Source organism: Mytilus californianus, unplaced genomic scaffold (genome assembly GCF_021869535.1).
Source record: "Mytilus californianus isolate M0D057914Y unplaced genomic scaffold, xbMytCali1.0.p SCAF_12, whole genome shotgun sequence".
Taxonomy (NCBI): Eukaryota; Metazoa; Mollusca; class Bivalvia; order Mytilida; family Mytilidae; genus Mytilus; species Mytilus californianus.
In genome coordinates, this window is record NW_026262604.1 from 59561398 (window position 1) to 59582183 (window position 20786).

The 20786-nt window shown below is 33.3% G+C and overlaps 1 protein-coding gene across 2 annotated transcripts in view; it reads left to right on the forward strand.

Moving 5' to 3' along the window:
* The first annotated feature begins 14277 nt into the window (after nucleotides 1-14277).
* LOC127722122 (uncharacterized) overlaps nucleotides 14278-20786 on the forward strand; it is a 162791-nt gene continuing 156282 nt past the window's right edge. The window contains exons 1-3 of one of the 2 annotated variants that reach the window (XM_052228967.1): nucleotides 14278-14545; nucleotides 17790-18159; nucleotides 19975-19994. In XM_052228967.1, coding sequence (XP_052084927.1) covers nucleotides 14323-14545; nucleotides 17790-18148 — 582 coding nt within the window. In that variant the 5' untranslated portion in view covers nucleotides 14278-14322 and the 3' untranslated portion in view covers nucleotides 18149-18159; nucleotides 19975-19994. Of the gene's footprint in view, nucleotides 14546-17789; nucleotides 18160-19974; nucleotides 19995-20786 lie in introns of those variants that run through there. The other variant, XM_052228966.1, reaches the window with a different exon arrangement.

Consider the following 20786-nt stretch of genomic DNA (forward strand, 5'->3'; position numbering starts at 1 on the left):
TCTTATCTTTAAAAGTAAGACCATGCCAAAAGAAAAGTTTCAAAAAGGCATTGTCATTAAAGTCAACGAAAAGGGGTGGATGGATAACGAAATGATGAAATACTTGATCACCGAATGCTTCATAATACGTCCTCCTCGTCATGGACAGCTTAATCACACATTAATACAAAATAGAATCTGGTGAAAAGTCCTTCACAGCCACAGATTGACTTCGCCGTGCTTCACTGCCAGAGGTAGCTGCATGAGTTTTTAACTCAGCAAAGTCAGTACCAAAGACTTTGGCAATGGATTCAGGAAAGCTAAAATCTTCGCCTACCAGGAAGATACTCCAATGGTTGAGTCCGATTCAAAAAGTGAAGACGATGAGCCTCTCATCAACCTTGATACCAGAATCACACCATAATTAGTGGTCATATTCCTGGCTTCGTACAGGCATTTTTAACCGGATTTTCGAAGGAAATATCGGTTATTGATTTGTGGATGTACGGCGGATGGACGAACGGGCGGACGGGCGGGCGGCTGCCGAACAGTGTCTCTTCAATAGCATGCAAACGCTGTGATGATTTTTTTTAAAATTTAGATATGTTGTTTCTCGTAACTAATTGAAGGTCAAGTTTAATTTTCACCTGAAGTATTTCACCTTTTTTAATTATTGCAATGTTTAATATCCAAAAGTGGTGTTTTTAAATAGTTTTCTCTTGTAATCATAAGCATACGGTAAATGTCATATCTCACAATTATAATTGGAGTGACAGATTTATTTGAAAATTTTCTATTTCCTAAGTGATGATGATTATAAGCTATATTATTAGACATTTTGAAGATAGTTACATTACTAATTATTATATATGTAATGTTAGACTACTATGTTAAACCATAGTTCTGTTAAAAGGGAAATAATCCTTCAGATTTGCATGTATGAATTTCAATATTAATTAGATCTGGAAAATATCTTAGCATATGATAATAATTGGAGTGACAGATTTATTTGAAAATTTTCTGTTTCCTGATAAGATCTGTAGGACTGTATATATAAAGTTTGAAATTTACTAGTAGGACTGTATAAATGAGGTTTAAAATTAACTGTTCATTATTAGACACTTTGAAGATAATTACAGACAAGTTTTATAGGTTTTTCAGAGATAGACATTTTGAAGTTAATTAAATTACTAATAATTATATATGTAATGTTAGAGTACTAAGTTAAACCATAGTTCTGTTCAACGGGAAATAACCCTTCAGATTTGCAAGTATAATTTTCATTATTAATTTTTCTTTTCTTTGGTAAATTGTTTGAACAATTTTATGGTGTGTTTGTTATTCTGTAAAAACTAATTTTCTGAGTGATATATGTATATAATTGTTTTGTTGTGTCTGTTAATTTCAATTTTTACTTGATCCTGTTTGGGGTTCTTGATTTGAAAATTCATTAGACAATAATCTATTATTTATAAGTTACAAAGTTAAAATTAAGATAAGATAAGTTGCAGATCTATATTAGTATGTTACAAACGAAAGAAAAAAATATTAGGAACTATCAACTATATATATAAAGTTTGATTACACTAAGTGATAAGATAACACACATCTGGTAATTGTCAATGCAATCACCCAATTATAATTGGAGTGACAGATTTATTAGAAAACTATTCATTATATTTGATTACAATTTAAAAATAAATATAGCATCATATCTCTTTACATCATATCTAAAATTAGAGTCTATGGTTAAAGTTTGAGTTATTTCTATTTGAACAGAAATGGTTTAACTAAGAAGTATTTCATCACAAATTGAATTCTTGGGGTTGTTTGATATGCTGATTCTAGAAATGTACTTAGATTTTGAATATTGGACCATAATAGGTAAATGTTCAATTTCAAATTTTTCAGTTCTATTACCACATTAATTTTGTGTCACAAACCCATGCTGTATCAAATATTCAATCACAATCCAAATTCAGAGCTGTTTTAAGCTTAAATGTTGTGTCCATACTTGCTCAACTGTTCAGGGTTCGATCTCTTCAGGAAAATCTGGTTTGCTGTCTCTCTGACAGCCTCTTGTTTTATGTTACAAATGGAGGATTAAACATGGTATTATAGCTAGCTTAACCTCTCACTTGTATGACAGTCGCATAAAATTCCTATGATTTGATAATGATGTGTGAACAAAACAAACAAAAATGTAAATAGAGGTACAGCAGTCAACATTGTGTTATAATCTTAATCACCATAACACAAACAAATATGTCAACAAAGAAAAACAAAAAGGCATATAGACAAAGCGCATTACCAAAAAAGAAAGACAATAATACAAAAATTAATAATAGCACAATATAAGTACCGTGACATGTTAAATGAATATTATCAAAAAAAGTAATAATTTACAAAGACAAATAAAAAAATACTATAACAAGTCGTTTCGTTTGGTCTCAAAATTAGTAGGTATATGAAATATCAAATAATAATATAAGCAAATTACAATAATGCACGTGTAAACTTAAGCGTTATCCCATTTGACGGCATGACAGAAAAACTCTTGGAATGCAAATCTTTCTTAACCGCTCGCAACACAATCCCCAGCAACTGCTACATGTTAGGATTGAAGTAGTGAATACACTTTTGTCAAAATTAAATGTCAAATTTAAACGTTACAAAGCCAGTGGTATGTAAATACACTTAACGTGCTAAGGTAGATGTTGGAAAAGAACCAACACAGAACAACCCCCTGCATGTTAGGTCAATTTTGCCTGAGGAAGTCGGAACAGTTTTTAAAGTGTTCTCAATATTCAAATGGTACATTTAAGAAAGGAACATATTACATGTCAGTACCAAATAATGCTACAAGCAGAAGTATCTGATAAAGCGCTTGTCTTGCTTCACTTTCATCAGAAACGCTTAAAGCAAAAATGTGTAAAACCAAGGATTTCAAAATACTGAGGAAAATAATATATAACGAAGACATCCCTAAAATAAAAGTCAAAAATCAATTGAAGGAACATTTTGCCTGATGTTATTTGAAACAAAGATACAAGGTATTCTTTTAAATGTTACAATAGAAAATGTGTCTTAAACTGCACAGGTGATTTAAAAACTAATGTTCTTTAAGTTTGACTTTTATATTTTATAAGCTAATGTTGCCATTGGCTGATCATCGAATCGTTGATACTCTGCTGAAAATGTATAATCCCAGTAAGCAAACTCAGATGCAGGACTTAACACTTTACAGATGTCTACACATAATTTTTAATCCGAAATCTTCTAGAGTTAGACAAACTATAATCAAGTTTTAAATAAATGTAATGCGTCCGAAGCGCGTTTGTTAATTGACTGGCATCAGGAGGACTCAAATCTGAACGTTACAATGCCAATGGTATATAAATACCCTTAACATGTTGAAGTCGATGCCTAAAAAAGAACCAACAATGAAAAACCGACTCCATTTTAGGTCAATTTGCTTGGGGAAGTTTTCCGAACAGGAAGATTGTTCTCTCAACATGCTTTGATGTTGATCATGAATTGTCTGATATATTTTCCCTTTTAACGGAAATATTATAATGTACATGTACACTGGATTATTCTTTTCAGTTCAATTAGAAATTTCTCTTCTTATTATTGTTATTATATTGTTTTAAATGTAACATTGCCATATATAATATTTGATGTATATAGAAAAAATAGTACATGTAAGATGTATCATAAAAAAATTGTACGTAGGAGCAGTACAAATCTTGACTGCTGCATACGTTTAATATATAGTTAAAGTTATATTCCTTCAATATCAAGGACTTGTATGGATATCATGATGGATAAATGGATATCATGTTGGATTAAGGTCATTGTCAATCGTGGTTGGTAACAATAGAAATAAAAACTTTGTAGCCCTTCTCCAGATTTCTTTAAGAAAATAATCAAAGAACAATAGAACTTAAATCGTAGGATTTTAAAAGCACGCTGGATCAAGTATTATTTCTGGCTATATTGATCTTTATCAACTTTAATAACATAAGATAAATAGCTACACTGTGTTTTTGTATATTTTGTTTATGCTTAATAAAGTATCATAAAGATGAAACTTTAAAGATGATTTTATTCAGAATTAGGCTCTCAATTCCTTGTTTGCTTGTTCCTAGAGGCTTGGTCTTATGTGTTTAAACAGGGGAATAAGGCTTTCAATGGATCCTTCACTTTTTTCCTGGAGGCTAGGTCCCACATGTTCAAACAAGGACATAACTCGCGTGTTCCTAGTTGTTATGTTGTGTTCACGCTTAATTGTTTAGAAACTAAACTCCAGCTGAACAGGATGTGCATTTCTTTTTGCACCACAACATATCGCCGCAAGTTTGTTGGTAATTAAACGTAGAATAATAAAAGGCAACGGTAGTATACCGTTATTCAATAGCAATAAATTGATTAAGCTAAAACAAATCGGGCACCAAACCAAAACCGCGTGAAACACATCAAATGTGTTTTTTTTTTTTTTTTTTTCATTTGTCATTTTAGTTTGCCACGATGTGCAACGTCTTCAGAATGAAAAGGTCATATTTATAGAGTAACACAAGAAAAAACCAAAATGTGATTGTTAACAGAACCACACATGGACAAAAATTAACCTATACATTGGTTTGTGATTTTATTTATAAAAGAAATTTACTGATTTCAAACATTTTATTCATTGTCTGCGTCGTATTACTGTCAACTACAATGAGAAAATACATCAATTAAAATGAGAGTAAAAATGTCCGGTTACCAGTTTTGATTATATAAGCTAAGAAAGGAATGATTTAGTTGAGGTCAACTCTTATTTGTGACACAACTAGTGTTTTTTTTTCTTCAGCATTTTAACTGATGTGTTGTAAGTTTAAACCCTTATTATATTTAAATGATTTTATTCTGCCGATAATAATTTAATAATGTATCATTTTGTTGTGCAAATGTTATATTGTAAATGATACCATGCTACGACCAATAATAATTTAAGTAGGCCCTATATCTGAAATTTGTTAATGTATTGTCCATCAAAAAAGCAGACATAATAATACTGCAGTCCTGATCATTTCCTAATTCTTCACCGGAATTAAGTTAACAAAACATACATCACATAATGTCAATACATTAATCACCTGATCGATTTGAGGGATAAAAACACCACCTGAGTATCCCCATTCTGATGCATTGCTCATGATTTCTCTAACACAGTATTAAGGTAATTTCAAACGGTGCCCATTTTACATCAGGTTTTATAAAAAGACATATACTGAAATTGGAAGTTCACAAATACTACTATTGTGTTGCAAAGGGAAAACAAACAAGGATTGTACGGAATTTTTTAACAGCAACCAAATTCCTCGAACTTCTTACTGTTAAAGCTGAAACATGACTAGAAAAACCGTTGATCGAAGTGTGTCTGATTGATGATGTACATACACCAGTATTTCACAGATAAAATAAGAAATGTCACCGAATGTAATTATAAACAAAATACAAACTTACATTTCATATACTTAATAATATCCTCCTTTACCAATTGGTCCACTGACAACATTGCTGCCTCCTCCAATGACACCGACAGGTCCTGTGACAACACCACCAATTGGACCTCCAATACCATTGATTGGACCAATAATTCGACTACCACCTCCAACAATACCACTCAAACCTCCGACAAAACCACCACCACCAATAATACCAGCGCCTCCAAGTGAAGCACCGCAATTTTGGTTGTTAACCCACCATGGCAATAAGGAAAAACAAGTATCCAGACTACCAGGAAGGAGAGGTGCTAAGTTACATTTCTTGTTGAGTTGTATTTGTCCAGGAGCTCATTTTATACTACATGTGCACCATGGTTGACCTCAAAGTCCTGTAAATAAATCAGTTGAAAGATTTTTTTTTTTAAATTCATGTATATATCATTGTATAATTGGTTTATGAAGTAACACACGAAAAAATTGTGATCGTCTAAAAGCGATTTTGACATTCATTTTGCGAGATTTCTTTATTAACCTCAATCAAAAAAGTTGATAGGCAAACAATGAAATTGAGAAATGTATATGTGCAGTACTTTATTAGGAGGTATTTGACCAAAATGGGCATACACAGATAGCTAAAGGAATAGATTCAATCTGGCCTTTAACTAGCCATTATTTCTAGCTACAATTTTGCATTAAGATTTCTTGCTAATTTAGCAGTCAATCATAACTAAGACAATTACTAAATATAAAGTATGCCCTTTTGTTGAAAATTTACTTTTTTGCATTTGTCATGAACACGGGAAAACTAACATCAATTTATGGACAGGAAACATAGAGTGCATGCTTAAACGAAAAAGATCTTTTCAAAAAACGGTTGTTCTAACATTTTACATATTTGACTCGAGTATTTAGTGTAGCACATTACGCAGCACTATCATGATTGTGGTTCATATGCGATGTGTTAAGTTTGTCCAGAATTTATTAAAGGTATTAAAGGGGAATATGTCAATGACATGATGCCAACAGGGACTAAAAGTCCATCCGGTTTTAAGCCATGCTGGTAATTTAAGCAAACACTTGGCAAATGTCGTGCTTTCAGTGTGTTTTGTGGTTTTTCGTTCACCAGGACGTCCACCTTTGTATAATGTACACATTCATTAGACATGCATCGGGTATTTTGTTGAAGTTTTATCTAAGAAAAACTATAGTGAAAAGATGAATATAATGTAAGAACACAAATCATGAAGATTTAATAAAAAAAATGTTAAATGTTTCCGTATGTTACTTTAGCGCATGTGTTCATGCTTATCCATAATTCCTAATACAAAAGGTTAATTAGAAAATCAACCTGTGTTTAATTCTCCGATCACTCCGCCTAATCCACCAGTATTTAGCAGTATTCCACCACCAATGACAATTCCACCATCCCCACCAATAACTCCACCTCCTCCAATGAGTGCTCCACCAGTTACAACTCCACTATTACCAAGTCCTAACAATGGACCTACTTTGCCATACGCCAAAACGTATCCGATAAGTGAAACTATAAGTAGAGTCAACATAGACATGGTTTTACTTGATATGTAGAAGATTTGAAGTAACAATCGGATATGTCATTTTATACTATGTTTATCGTGAGCCACTGATGCATGCTGTACAAAAACAGCTGTTTGATATATTATGAAAAAGGAGATTTTATTAATTGGGGTTAAACAAATGTTGTGAACAAACATGACAAAGTCTGACACAGATCATGCAACTATCACGAACATAGGAGATGACTTGATAATATCATCGCAAAATAGCATAGTTTGCTGATGTAAGCCAGTTGCAAACGAGAAAAGTATAAACATGTCAATATAAAAAAGCCGATGTGGTATGATTGCTATGAGACAACTCTTTTTCAGAGTTTTTCCTATTTGAGAGAACAAATTGTTAAAAACATATCATATCTTTAAGTCTAAATGAGAATAATGAAGAAATTGAAGCGCAGATATTACATGGTCTTGATTAAAAAGGAAATTGTATACAAAAATGAGTGTTTCTTTTCTTTACATGACATGTATCGTCCGACTCATTTACAATGTGTGCTCTACAATTTTTGAATTTTTCATAAAGGGAAATTTTAAAGAAACTAAAGTTACAGCTTCCTCATACTCAATTGACTTAACAATATGTTTTGTTGATTTTATTTTCATTAATATGCTGTTATCTCCGTATTGATGCACAATATTGATGTATTGGTTAACAAAATATTTTTGTTAATACAGCGCTTTTTAATTTTACAGAAGTTGAGGTAAAAAAAAACATCAGTCAATATTCTACTTGTACGTCCCCCCTTCCTGAACGAATGCATTAATTTAATTAGTCATCAACTATCACTAGTGTTACAATTGCTATAATGAATGAATGAATGAATGGTTTATTATAGTGCAACCTGCATATATACAATAGATACATATTAGTACAATATTACATTACAGCCAGCCTGATAGGCTTACGATGCACTGACAAATTAAAACTCAAATTTTTGAAAAAAATAAATAACAAATACTTTTGGACGAATGTCTAAGTTATAAGAAAATTCAATAGTTAAAGTAGTATAGTTAGAGAATTTCTCTTCGGATACGATCACAGTCCAAGATAAAGTTCGCTATACATTTGTTGTTGTTAGATAACAGTTCATTCAAGACAGCATTTGGAGAAAGTTCATTTATTTTATGCGCAGAGGATTAGCAGGATCTGGTGATATTGCACTAAATTGTTTATTTCTGAAAACCGAGTAACGATTACAGTATAAGATGAAGTGTTGTTCATCTTTAATGGACCCAGAATTGCACATTTTACATACTCGTTGTTCGATTGGAATGTTTTCATAGCGTCCTCGTTTGACTTCTAGTGGGAAAGTACCACAGGGATTTCTAGCGATTGCAGATCTTTGTGTCCTTGTTAAATGCTTTTGTACGTACGGCTCGGCACAACATTCGGTTTTTAAATGTTTATATGTCCTCAACTTTGGCATATTGTTATTTCGTTTAACCACCTGTCTTTAAAGTCTGCTACACGTTTACTTTTCACAGAGTCTAAGATGAATCTTGTTGAGATATCGGAGTCGTTGTCAGTTAGGCGTGAAAGATTGCATTTGTCCAGAAGCGTTTTTACACTGTTAAACCACGTGTTTCGGTAACGTCTCGACATTTCACGATCCCAAACAAATACTTTTCGGCAAATTCCGTGACCAGGCATGTTCATAAGACGACACCATACGCGGATAAAGTTACACTGGTTGTGAATTAAAACTGGATGCCATCCCATGTCTGTTAATATTGCTGGAATTGGTGTTGTTTTGCCGACGTTTAGAAAAGTTTTGATAGCTTTATAATGTAAGCGTTCGATATTGCTTGGCTCCCCATACCCCGGATGCATAATGAAGTACAGGAATAACAGTGTTTTCATAAATGTTCGTGAATATGTCGTAGTCCATATTACCCATGTTAAAGAATTTAGATGTCAATGATCCCAATGATCTACTACCTGCACTTACGAGTTCATTGACAGAGATATTATAATCGATATGCTCGGATAACGTTTGTCCCAAGTAGCGATATTTAGTTACAAGTTCAACTGTGTTGTCCCCTAGTCGAAATGTAAATTGAGATCTGTCTTTGTACTCTTTCGAATATGCATAATTTTTGTCTTTCCCGTATTAACGTTCATTAATTGTGGCTTTGTCCAATCGTTCAGAGCATTAAGCTGATTTTGTAATCCATAAACATTGTCCGAAATAAGGACTAGATCGTCTGCGTATAGCAAGCATCTGATCATATCGTCACCGACTAATGTGCCACAACAGAGTCCGTTAATAAGTGGTACCAATTCATCAATAAACAACGCAAAAAGAGTTGGCTCGAGGTTATCACCTTGCCGGACACCAGAATCAACTGAAAACCATTTAGTTAACATCGTAGGCGATAATCGTACTGCACTTTGTAGCTTCGAGTAGAGACACCTAATTACTTTGTACATATTTCCATACACACCCACGGCTAAAAGTTTATTCCAGAGTATTGTATGATTCACTGAATCAAATGCCTTGCTGAAGTCAACAAAGCACAAAAAAGTATCTTTGTTCTGCAGTTTTCTGTTTCTCAATATTGTACACAGTGAATAGATATGGTCCAGACATGATCTAAGCCGCCTAAATCCGTTTTGTTCTTCACTGAGAAAGTTATTGTTTTCGAGATGACTAATGAGCCTTTCGTTCAAAATCTAAATGTTTTTGCGACAGTTGACATCAGACTAATGCTTCGGTAATCCATCGGATTGCGGAAATCCTTGCCTTTTTTAGCAGAAGACATATAATGCTTCGACACCAAGGATCTGGAACAATTCCATAGCTAAAACATACATTGAACAGTTCGTGAAGAGTTTTCGTCAGTATATCACTTTTCAGTATTTCATTAGGTAAATTGTCTATTCCTACTGCTTTGTTTCATCAAGAGAAATAGGTTCTTTCAATTCAGATGTGCTCATGTTGTCAATATATAACTGTAACTGGAGATAGATTAGCCACCCGGACATGTTATCGTATATAAATTTTTGAAATGGCAATTTGAAAATCTACTTGATTTATAAAAAAAACCAATGATTTTCTCAACAGCTCAGTTTCTATCTCACACAAATTGAATATCATCTGTTTCTTACAAGCTAGGTCTGGTATCTTTGGTGACTTTATACATTGCACAAATAAATGTAGAAAATAAACGTTAAACATATCATCTTTAAGCTATTATAGAGTGACTATAGCAAAATACTCAAATGAAATATTTAAACTGTTAAAAAAAGCAAGAAAATACCTAACGGTGGTAGGATTGCCAATGAGACAACTCTCCCCTAGAGTCCAAATAACACAGATATTAACAAATATGGGCCACCTTACGGCCTTTAATAATGTTTATTAAAGGCCTCGAAATGACAAATGTAAAACATTTAAAACGAGAAAACTAGGGCCTAATGTATGTAAATGTCAACATAATGAACGAAAAACGAATATGTTGCATAACAAAAAACAATGACTACTGTATTGCAGGGTCCTGACTTTGGACAGGCGCATGCAGATTGTGGCGGGGTTAAACTAGTTTAAAATCTGTGAAATACTATTTCTGTTCTCGGTTTCAGATTACATCAGCAAAGTGTAAGTGAACATGACATATATCCGTGATAACGGTGTGCCATGTACAAAAGGCTTTAAAAAAAGATTTATCATTTATTGCGGTTAGTAAGTGTTAATCATAATTATTAAACATTGTCATCCTACATCAATCTCAAAGTAAATTTTAAGATTTGATCAATAACCTACGACAGTTTAGCATATACAAAACACAATCTAGAAACAGAGAAAAATAATTGTGTTCACCACATTTTCAGCTTTAGTCAAACATTACATGATATTATTTTATGGAATACCTAGTAAGCTTTGTTTCAAGCAATAACAACGTTTTCCGTAAATTGCCTTATATTTTATGGACTTTTTCTTCGTAAATCTATTTTCCAAAGTACTTCGTTTTCTACATGTTTGTCATCATACATCAATCCTAAAGTACATTTTACGATTTGATGATTATGTCAAATCTTAGTTAAGAACTAAATTTCATTAAATTGATAAATTCAACAACACTAACCGTTATCTTGAGAATATTTTTTTCAATAAATAATCAATAATACTCTACCTATACTGCTGCAATTTACCCAACTGAATTATGTTTTTTAATAAATTAAATACCAACAGCAATATTTGTCCTTTCTTATATTAAGAAGTTTTAGTTTTACACCAGAAACTCTACACACAAATGTACGATAGAAGGGATCATTTTTCTTTCCCTGTTGTTAATTTCCCCTTCTTAACGGTGATGTTCATTAAGCTCTGTTATACGATATTTATATATTCCAACTCGTTCGCTATCTCCGTGGCTGTAGTGACGTTTTCGATTTTAAAGAGCGTAATTTATGTTTGACTAGTAAATTATTAAGTCAGGAATTTCGTTACCACAAATGGCAAAATCAAATGATAAAACAAATCAAACGAATGGTCAATAACTGTCATATTCCTGACTTAGTACAGGCATTTTAAAATGTAGAAAATGGTGGATTGAACCTGGTTTTATAGCGCTAAACCTCTCACTTGTATGACAGTCGCATCAAATTCGATTATATTTACAACGATGCGTGAACAAAATAGACATATTAGGTAACATTGTCAAAATATAGGTACAGCAGTCATCACTGTGTCACAATCTCAAAACAAACAAACATTTAACAAAGAAGCACAAAAAGCATCTATCAAATTTAACAACCACATTCATTGCTTATTTATATATGTACCAAATGACCGACGACCAAATGCTTTTCATTAATCGAAAAAAAAAAGAAATATTTGTATATAACTGATTTGATTTGATTTGATTTTTGGTGATTTAACGCCACTTTTAAGCACCGCTTTTGGGCTATTTCGTGGCGGCCAGTTTTTATTAGTGGAGGAAGCCGGAGTGCCAGGCGAAAACCACCGACCTTCGATATTTGAAATCTTGTGGATAGTTGTCTCATTGGTAATTATGTCACATCCCCTTATTTTTATATGCACAACTTACAATCATTTATCAAATATAGTTGGCATAGTCCATATATTATATGATTTGATTTGATTTTGATTTTTGGTGTTTTAACGCCACTTTTAAGCACCGCTTTAGGGCTATTTCGTGGCGGCCAGTTTTTATTGGTGGAGGAAGCCGGAGTTCCCGGAGAAAACCACCGACCTTCGATAGGAAAACTGACAATCCTAGTCAATTAAGATTGGAGTCGAGTGCACCCGCACGAGCGGGGTTCGAACTCACAACCTCTGTGTTGACTTGCTTGTGATTACAGTAGTATCTACTTAGACCACTCGGCCTCCAAGGCCCCTGTATATAAATATGTAAAGCTCCTATATTAGTTGAATGAATACCAAGCATTAGTATAAAATCAGTTTCAAGGACCATTATTTTTTTTTTTATTTAATCTATTTAATTGATAACGTTACAGACTCCGCATTTTTTTAAGTTGATTGCTTATTGATTCATATAGCAAGAAAAGTTAAAAAAACACTCAGTGTTTGAATAATATTTGGACGGTGTAATTTCTGCATTTTAAATTCGTCCTTCTTCTTATTGGACATGTTAGGTTTGGGAATAGATGACCTTTCTTGTTCATCTTCATCCTGAACTATTATTTAAACAAAACAAAAAACCAAAAAAAAAAAACAATTGGAAATGCAGAAACGGGGATGTTGTTATTTTCAATAGTTTCCCAATTCTTTGGATGTAGAAGAAACTTTCGAGCCCGATTACTACCTGATAAAAGTGTATACCCATATCAAGGAAATGATATTTACCAGCAATGTATAAGATATGAATTCCACCTCTTCGGAATTACCGGTAAAACAGTAGATAGTGTTAATGAAGTATACGTGATACTCATGAGAGCGCTAAGCAGAATAACACAGAAGACTAAAGAAGCGGTACTTATAGGCTGGCAAAATAAACTTGTAATGATTTTAATTTGGTTAAGATGTTACCCTCCATTTTAACAAATGGCTTTGATGTTTCATGTTAGCAAAACTTTAGTTCATAAAGCTATCCATGGAATTTTGCCAAATCTTCATCAAGCTTTCAGATCAATGATAAAATGGCCTTCAGCAGAATAATGGGAATTTATTAAGGATAATTGGCCAGAATCGGAAGAAGCAGTTGGATTCTATTGATGGCAATGCCCATAAAATAAATTGCCCATCCGACAACTAGGCATTGTTTAATATTGGACATCGTCATATACACTATATTCATACGCAAGTCATAATAGACACAGGAAGGAAAATAAGATACATCAAATCTGGTTTTCTAAGTCATAGCAATGATGCGATGACTTACAGATTGATGGTTGCGATCGATACACACGACTATTTTCATTTCCTCGTGATTGTTACTTACTTGACAATACCATATATCCATCTGAATATGACTAGGTTTACTTTATAGACATAGCCGGAACGAAATTGCACCTATTATAGAACTATGTGCAGCTCTTTCCCGACGACGAAACCTGACTCATGATTAATACATCATACATAAATTGTATCAACATCTTAAATTGTATATTGCTTGCATTAGTGTATTAAAAATGGTTGAATTTAACTTTGCTTTTTTGATAGATTCATGTGAATTGATGAATTTAAGTAATACTCCGTCTTGTGAATTCACATTTCAAACAATATCATGGCGTAAAAGGTTCGAGTCAATTAACATTATAAACATTTACCATTTACCTCACTATTATTTTTGGTTTCGGTATCGGTTTCGGTATCGGCTTATGGTGAACATATACTTTAAGATCCCAGACTTAAAGATAGGTACGTTTGTATCAATCTGTTTTTTTCAAATTAATGAATTAAATATAAATAAATGACGTCTTTGTATAAAAACATATAATCTGATGCAATAGTGACAGGTTTATACTTTTCTCGTTTACAACTTGCTTACATCTGCAAAATATGGTATTTTTCACTGATCTAATACAGTCATCTTTAATGTTCGTGATAGTTGCATGCTGTGTCGGATTTTGTCCAAAAAAACCTGCTTAATCAACATATGAATGAACTTTACACCTTTTAACCGCAATTTAAAAACTGTCCTATTTCATAATATATCAAACCACTGTTTGTGTTCCTAAGCTATTTATTACCTGCCTTACGATAAAAGCAGTATAAAAGGACATACCTATCCGAATATTACTTCACATCTTCAACAGATCACGTAAAACCATGTCAATGTTGACTCTACTTTTAGTTTCTCTTGTTGGATACGTTTCGGCGTATGGCAAAGTAGGTCCATTGTCAGGAGGACTTGGTAGTAGTGGAGTTGTCAATGGTGGAGCACTTATTGGAGGTGGTGGAGTTATTGGTGGGGCTGGTGGAATTGTCAGTGGTGGTGGACTTCTGCTAAACACTGTTGGATTAGGTGGATTGATCGGAGGAATAAATACAGGTAATTTGTAATTAACCATTTATTTATGATGCTGAAAAAAGAATCTTATTTGAAAAACAACCTTTAACCTTTAATCTTTCAAATATTTGAGTTCTTACATGTGTATGAGGTTTTATAACAATACATTAATTTAAATGAAATCATTACAAAAAAAAGATGCAGTTATAATTGATATGTGCCTTGTATGGAGGTAGACTTCCTGATGAACGTCAAGAAAACCAAAAAAAGCATATGTCGCCGAATATGCATCAAGTGCATTTTTGCCTCAATTACCAGCAATGCTAAAAACGTGATGGATTTTTTAACTCTTTTGGAATGATCGGGTCATAGCCATGTTTTATAGATTAGGGGAATGTTTTATAGAATCTAAGAATCAAACTTCATTGACCTGAGATAAAAGGCGTAAGTTCGATACGGGCCACATTTCACCCCATTATAAGGTTCAATGATTCACGATAGAAAAAAATGCTTTAAGTTGACGAATAGGTCTATACGAAATTTTATCCATTGGCCTCGATGTTCACATCCTAACAAGCCAACAAACAGAGATGTAGCAAAATTTGACAAAATTTTTCTTATTTCAATCGCATTTAGACATAAGAAAACTAAATATTCTAGTCAGAAATATCAAAATGTTAAAATTTTATAACACATATCATTGGAAAAGATATATGTGTCGAGAAGACTGCAATTTCGTCACTTTTTTTCGAATTTGACCTACCAAAATTAGACTTATTACCGTATTTTTTACAAATATGAGCAACACGATGGGTGCTACAATGAGCAGGATTAGCTTACCAATCCGGAGCAACAGAGATCACCCCCAGATTTTGGTGGGGATTGTGTTGCTTAGTCTTTAGTTATATATGTTATGTTTAGTGTACTTTTTTGTATGTGTGTCTTTTTCTTTCTACCCCTGTCGTCGTCAGTTTGTTTTTGAATTTTCCCTTGGAATCCTTCGCCTCTCTTTCGTTAGCGCATGCACTCTATATTGCCTGTTTTAGTAGCGATTGTAAACGTGTTCAATGAATTTCAATGGAAAAAATATTGACTGCAATTTGTTGACGTCATGAAAAATGTACGTTATTTTTCAACAAAAAAAAGACATACCTTCTATTTAGTTTGTGTATAAGCTATGAATGGCTGTTACACAATGTGTTATATTGGTTAATACATCTTAATTCTAAACTATAGTTAAAATGAGGAATATGTTAAGGCCTGATCGAATCTTAATTCTTTTGCTGTAGGATTGAGTCCATCTTGGTCATAGAGATCCTAACAATGAAGTGTATACACACGTCCTTATATTTCGAATGTTTCCTTATGAACGTGGCTGATTCAGATTAATCAAGAAAATATAATGTAAATCTCAACATTGTTTTTACACAAATACATTCCTATGGGAACGAACTGTGCGCCTCTCCTTGCCGACCTCTTCTTATTTTCATATGAATCGGAGTTCCTTCAGACACTTGTCAAAAACAAGAAGATTAAAGAAGCCAGATTATTTAATTTCACTTTTAGATATATTGATGATGTTCTTTCCATTAACAATCCGAACTTTTCTGATTGGGTTCCATTAATATATCCCCCAGAACTAGAAATTAAAGAAACAACAGACACGGCTTCCTCCGCCTCATTTTTAGACTTATATCTCGAATTTGACATACACAGTCATCTCAGTACCAGAATCTATGACAAACAAGACGATTTTAATTTTAAAATTATAAATTTCCCCCACCTTAGTAGCAATATACCAACTTCACCTGCATATTATTCGATATTCAAGAGCTTGCAGCTCCTACTCAGACTTTGTAAAACGTCACCAGTGTCTGAGCAGAAAGTTGATGAACCAGGGGTATGTCAAAAAACGTCTCGTCCTTTTTCTAAAACAGTTCATCGGAAGGTATCAAGACCTTGTTGATAAATATTCCGTATCAACTTCACAAATAATACATGATGGTTTTGAAGTATAGATTCTGCATACTGACGTTGTTTATCATCTAAACAACGTGTAATATTGTTCTTTCATTTGTCTTTGTTCTATTATTAATATTACTTTTACTGTTTGGTTTGTTTTCTGTGATATCCATTTGACGTGGCTAGGTACTTATACATCCCGTCAATGTGTTTGTATTATCTTTCATTTTTGCTGGTGTGTTTTGTATATGCGACTTTTTGTGTTTCTGTGGTTCTTATAACGTGACTATGTACTTTAAAAGATCCCGTCATTATGTTATTGTTCTATTATATGTCATTATGTTATTGTTCTATTATAAATTTGAAAATACTTTGAACGACAAACGACAAATTTATTTTACTCGCGTAGTGGTATTAACCATATGTGGATTCTTAAAAATTCTAAAGAACTTCTGGACAATTTTAAATCTCGGTCTATTTCTGAAATTAATTCTAACATAACTTTTGATTTTTTAACCCTGTATACCAACATTCCCCATTTGAAATTATAAAATTGTTTTGAGCCTTTGTTAGTCTTGTATTATTTTTAATTTTAGTTTCTTGTGTACAATTTGGAGTTTAGTATGGCGTTCATTATCACTAAACTAGTATATATATTTGTTTAGGGGCCAGCTGAAGGACGCCTCCGGGTGCGGGAATTTCTCGCTGCATCGAAGACCTGTTGGTGACCTTCTGCTGTTGTCTGTTCTATGGTCGGGTTGTTGTCTCTTTGACACATTCCCCATTTCCATTCTCAATTTTATTGAATAAACATTCAATGACAAAATTTCTTCTTATGTGACGTTTACATTTTCTGACGTCAGACACGCGAAGCAATGCATGTGGTTTTTAATTTGATAGATGCTTTTGTGCTTTTTTGTAAATAATTGTTTGTTTTGATATTGTAACACAGTGATGACTGCTGTACCCATATTTTAACTATTTTATTTATAATGTCTGTTTTGTTCACGCATCCTTGTAAATATAACGGAATTTGATAAGACTGTCGTACAAGTGAGAGGTTTAGCGCTATAAAACCAGGTTCAATCCACCATTTTCTACATTTGAAAATGCCTGTACTAAGTCAGGAATATGACAGTTGTTGTCCATTCGTTTGATGTGTTTTGTCATTTGATTTTGCCATGTGATTAGGGACTTTCCGATTGAATTTTCCTCGGAGTTCAGTTTTTTTGTGATTTTACTTTATACTATTTCATCGAGTGTTATTGCTTCAATCAGTTTCACAATGTAATAACAACACATTTTTAAATTGATATATTTACAGGACTTGGAGGTCAACTATGGTGCACATGTAGTTTGAAATGTGCTCCTGGACAGATAAAACTCAACAAGAACTGTAATTTGGCACCTCTCCTTCCTGGCAGTTTGAATACTTGTTGTTCTGTATTGCCATGGTGGGTAACTAACCAAAATTACGGTGCTTCCCTTGGAGGCGCTGGCATTATTGGTGGTGGAGGTATTGTCGGTGGTGTAAGTGGTATTTTAGGAGGTGGTAGTGGACTCCTAAGTCCAATCGGTGGTATTGGAGGTTCAATTGGTGGTGTTGTCACAGGACCTGTCAGTGTCATAGGAGGAGGCAGCAATGTTGTCCGTGGACCTATTGGTAAAGGAGGATATCAATAAGTATTTGAAATGTAAGTTAATATTTCTTTTTTATATATTATCTAGGATATTTAGTACTACAGCTGTATTACCAGTGGATGTTCATTGCTAATCGTACATACTCCAAACAATGTTTTTTCTTGTCATGTATAAGTTTTCACACTAAGATGTTTGAGGTATTGCTGTACACATTCTTAAATAACTTTTGTTTTATCTTGGCAGAACAAAGTACATTCGGTATACGTCTAATTAAGGAAAACCTGAGCAGTGCATCTTTTCTGTTCATTATCAGGGAGACATCATTAATAAAGAGACAATCAAGTGTTGTTTGGTTTCAATCTATATTAGATGATTACTTTTAGTCATGATATGATCTATATTTTGTTAAATCAAATCCGGTAAAGAACTATGACTGCATTATTATGACGTCTGAATTTTAACATACAATAGACTATCATTTGAGGATATAGGACCTACTTATATTTTGTATTTGATAGTTGCATGGTTTTTTAATGTTTTGTAACAGATATAGACAATAGTGTATTGACTTGACATATCAACGATATAAGGATGAGGCTTAGCGCTTTTCCCCTGTTTCGGGCCGAATCCTTATATCGTTGATATGTCAAGTCAATACGATATTATTGTCTTTATACTGCAATCTAGAAAAAAAAACATATTTTGAATTGTTGTTTAATGTGTACTGGTTACTGGAATTTTGGATACACCAAACCAGGCATTTCATATCTGAGAAACAGGCTATATTCATGATACTTGCCCTCAAAATTAGAATCCCTTCAGACATTTTGTATTATTCAAAATTATCAGTGAATTGAGTGCTCTACATGGATCACCAGTCTTTTGCCTTTCATCTGATACCTTAATATCTAAAATGTGTTACATGGTGGTTTAAGGTTTACACCTGTGCGTATAAATTATTTTGTTTTAAATATGTACTACTTTCCTGCATGGTCTTTTTTGATTGATTGATTGATTATTGGTTGCTTAACGTCCAGTGGCAAATATTTCATGCATATTCAGGACGAGAACAAATTAACAATAAATACAATAGGTAGGTTCTGTAATAGGGGCGTCTGGGATTAAGGTCGGAGAAATTTAGACTACCACGGGAAATGAGGGTATATTGGATAGGAACAGAAATTTAGCCTTGAAACAGGTCACCTACGGACCCCTGAAAGAGTTGTTGCAAGGGTTCTTAACGTGCAAAGAGCGTGGCACTCTCTTTAAACGAGGCATCGGATTTAACGTCCCCATTCTGACCGGACGTGGCTGCAAATTTGTACATCCCGCACAGCCAAACGGACGCCCCACTTTAGCAAGGGTTTTACTGCCGGTCGTAGGAAGACCAATGGCGACCATTCTTCTATTCTCCAGTCACCCTTGGGGGCTGGTCTTTTATGACCGGGCCCGATAAGGTGGTGTTACATCTTACTAAGTCTATCCAAATTATTCTTGCAAATAATTCCGCTAAAGCCAGTGCTAGGGGCCGTCTTAAACTTGTAGTGAGGGAAGAGTTTTTTTGGTCCGTGTTGCAGGCCTCAATTTGACTTTGAATGACAGCAATAAAAGCGCTGATCCTTTGCTTTTTGTGTGTTGTGCATGCACTGATTGTGTGTCATGGATAGATATACCATATCTTTTGTTTTTCTATTATTTCATTGTACAACACAGCAACTACATTGATGAAAAAAATTACACTTGTTGTGTAAGATATATGCGGTTCTACACTAAAACATAAATGTCTTTCCTAGTTTAAAGTAGTAATACTATTATTAATACTGACACTTTTTTGTTAACATATTAATTAACGTATTTTATCATTATAGGTAACAAGAATACGGAGAAGAGCTATGATATGGTTGTAAATAGTAAATTTGTTTATTAAATATAATCGCAAACCTATGTCTATCTTTGTTTATCTTGACAACTCATGTTTGCCATAAACTTTAAACAAGTGAAAGAAATTGAAGTGGAAGAACATCATGGAATCGTGTCAGCATTACAGGAAAGTGTTGACATACATGATGATAATAATCACAATAATTATATCACCGAAAATATTTCACAAATTACTGACCAAGAAAACGAGAACGGTGATGGCGTATTTGCTTGCACTAGACAGATCTGTGTAAAAGTAAATGTATCCATATTAAAACAGAAGTTTGACTTTTGGATAAATTTGATACTCAAAATAGTACCTTTTGTTAAAAAAAGTTAAAAAAATTTATACCTTTGAAAACAAAATATTGATAAAATATGAACATGATCCTGATGTGAGACAGATGCTTGCCGAATGAAGTAGAGTTAAGTATGTTTGTGAGCACACAACCCCTGTTTCCCCTAACTTGTATGCATAGAGAAACTATGTTTGGGTATCAAAGCAAATTCAAAGCATTTCTTGACAAAAGGTCAACATTTAATGGCATTTTATAAAAAAACAAGGTGACCTTTCGAGATGAAAGGCATAAAAATGTCAGTCAAATATGACCTTTTTATTATTCTATAATACTACATTCAACTAAACTTAAACCATCTTTTAATGTATATGACCTTTCTCCTGGATACTATGCCAGTAAAGAATGTACTAAATGACAAAATGTACAGATAACATTGGTCGTTTATGTATGATCCAATTATC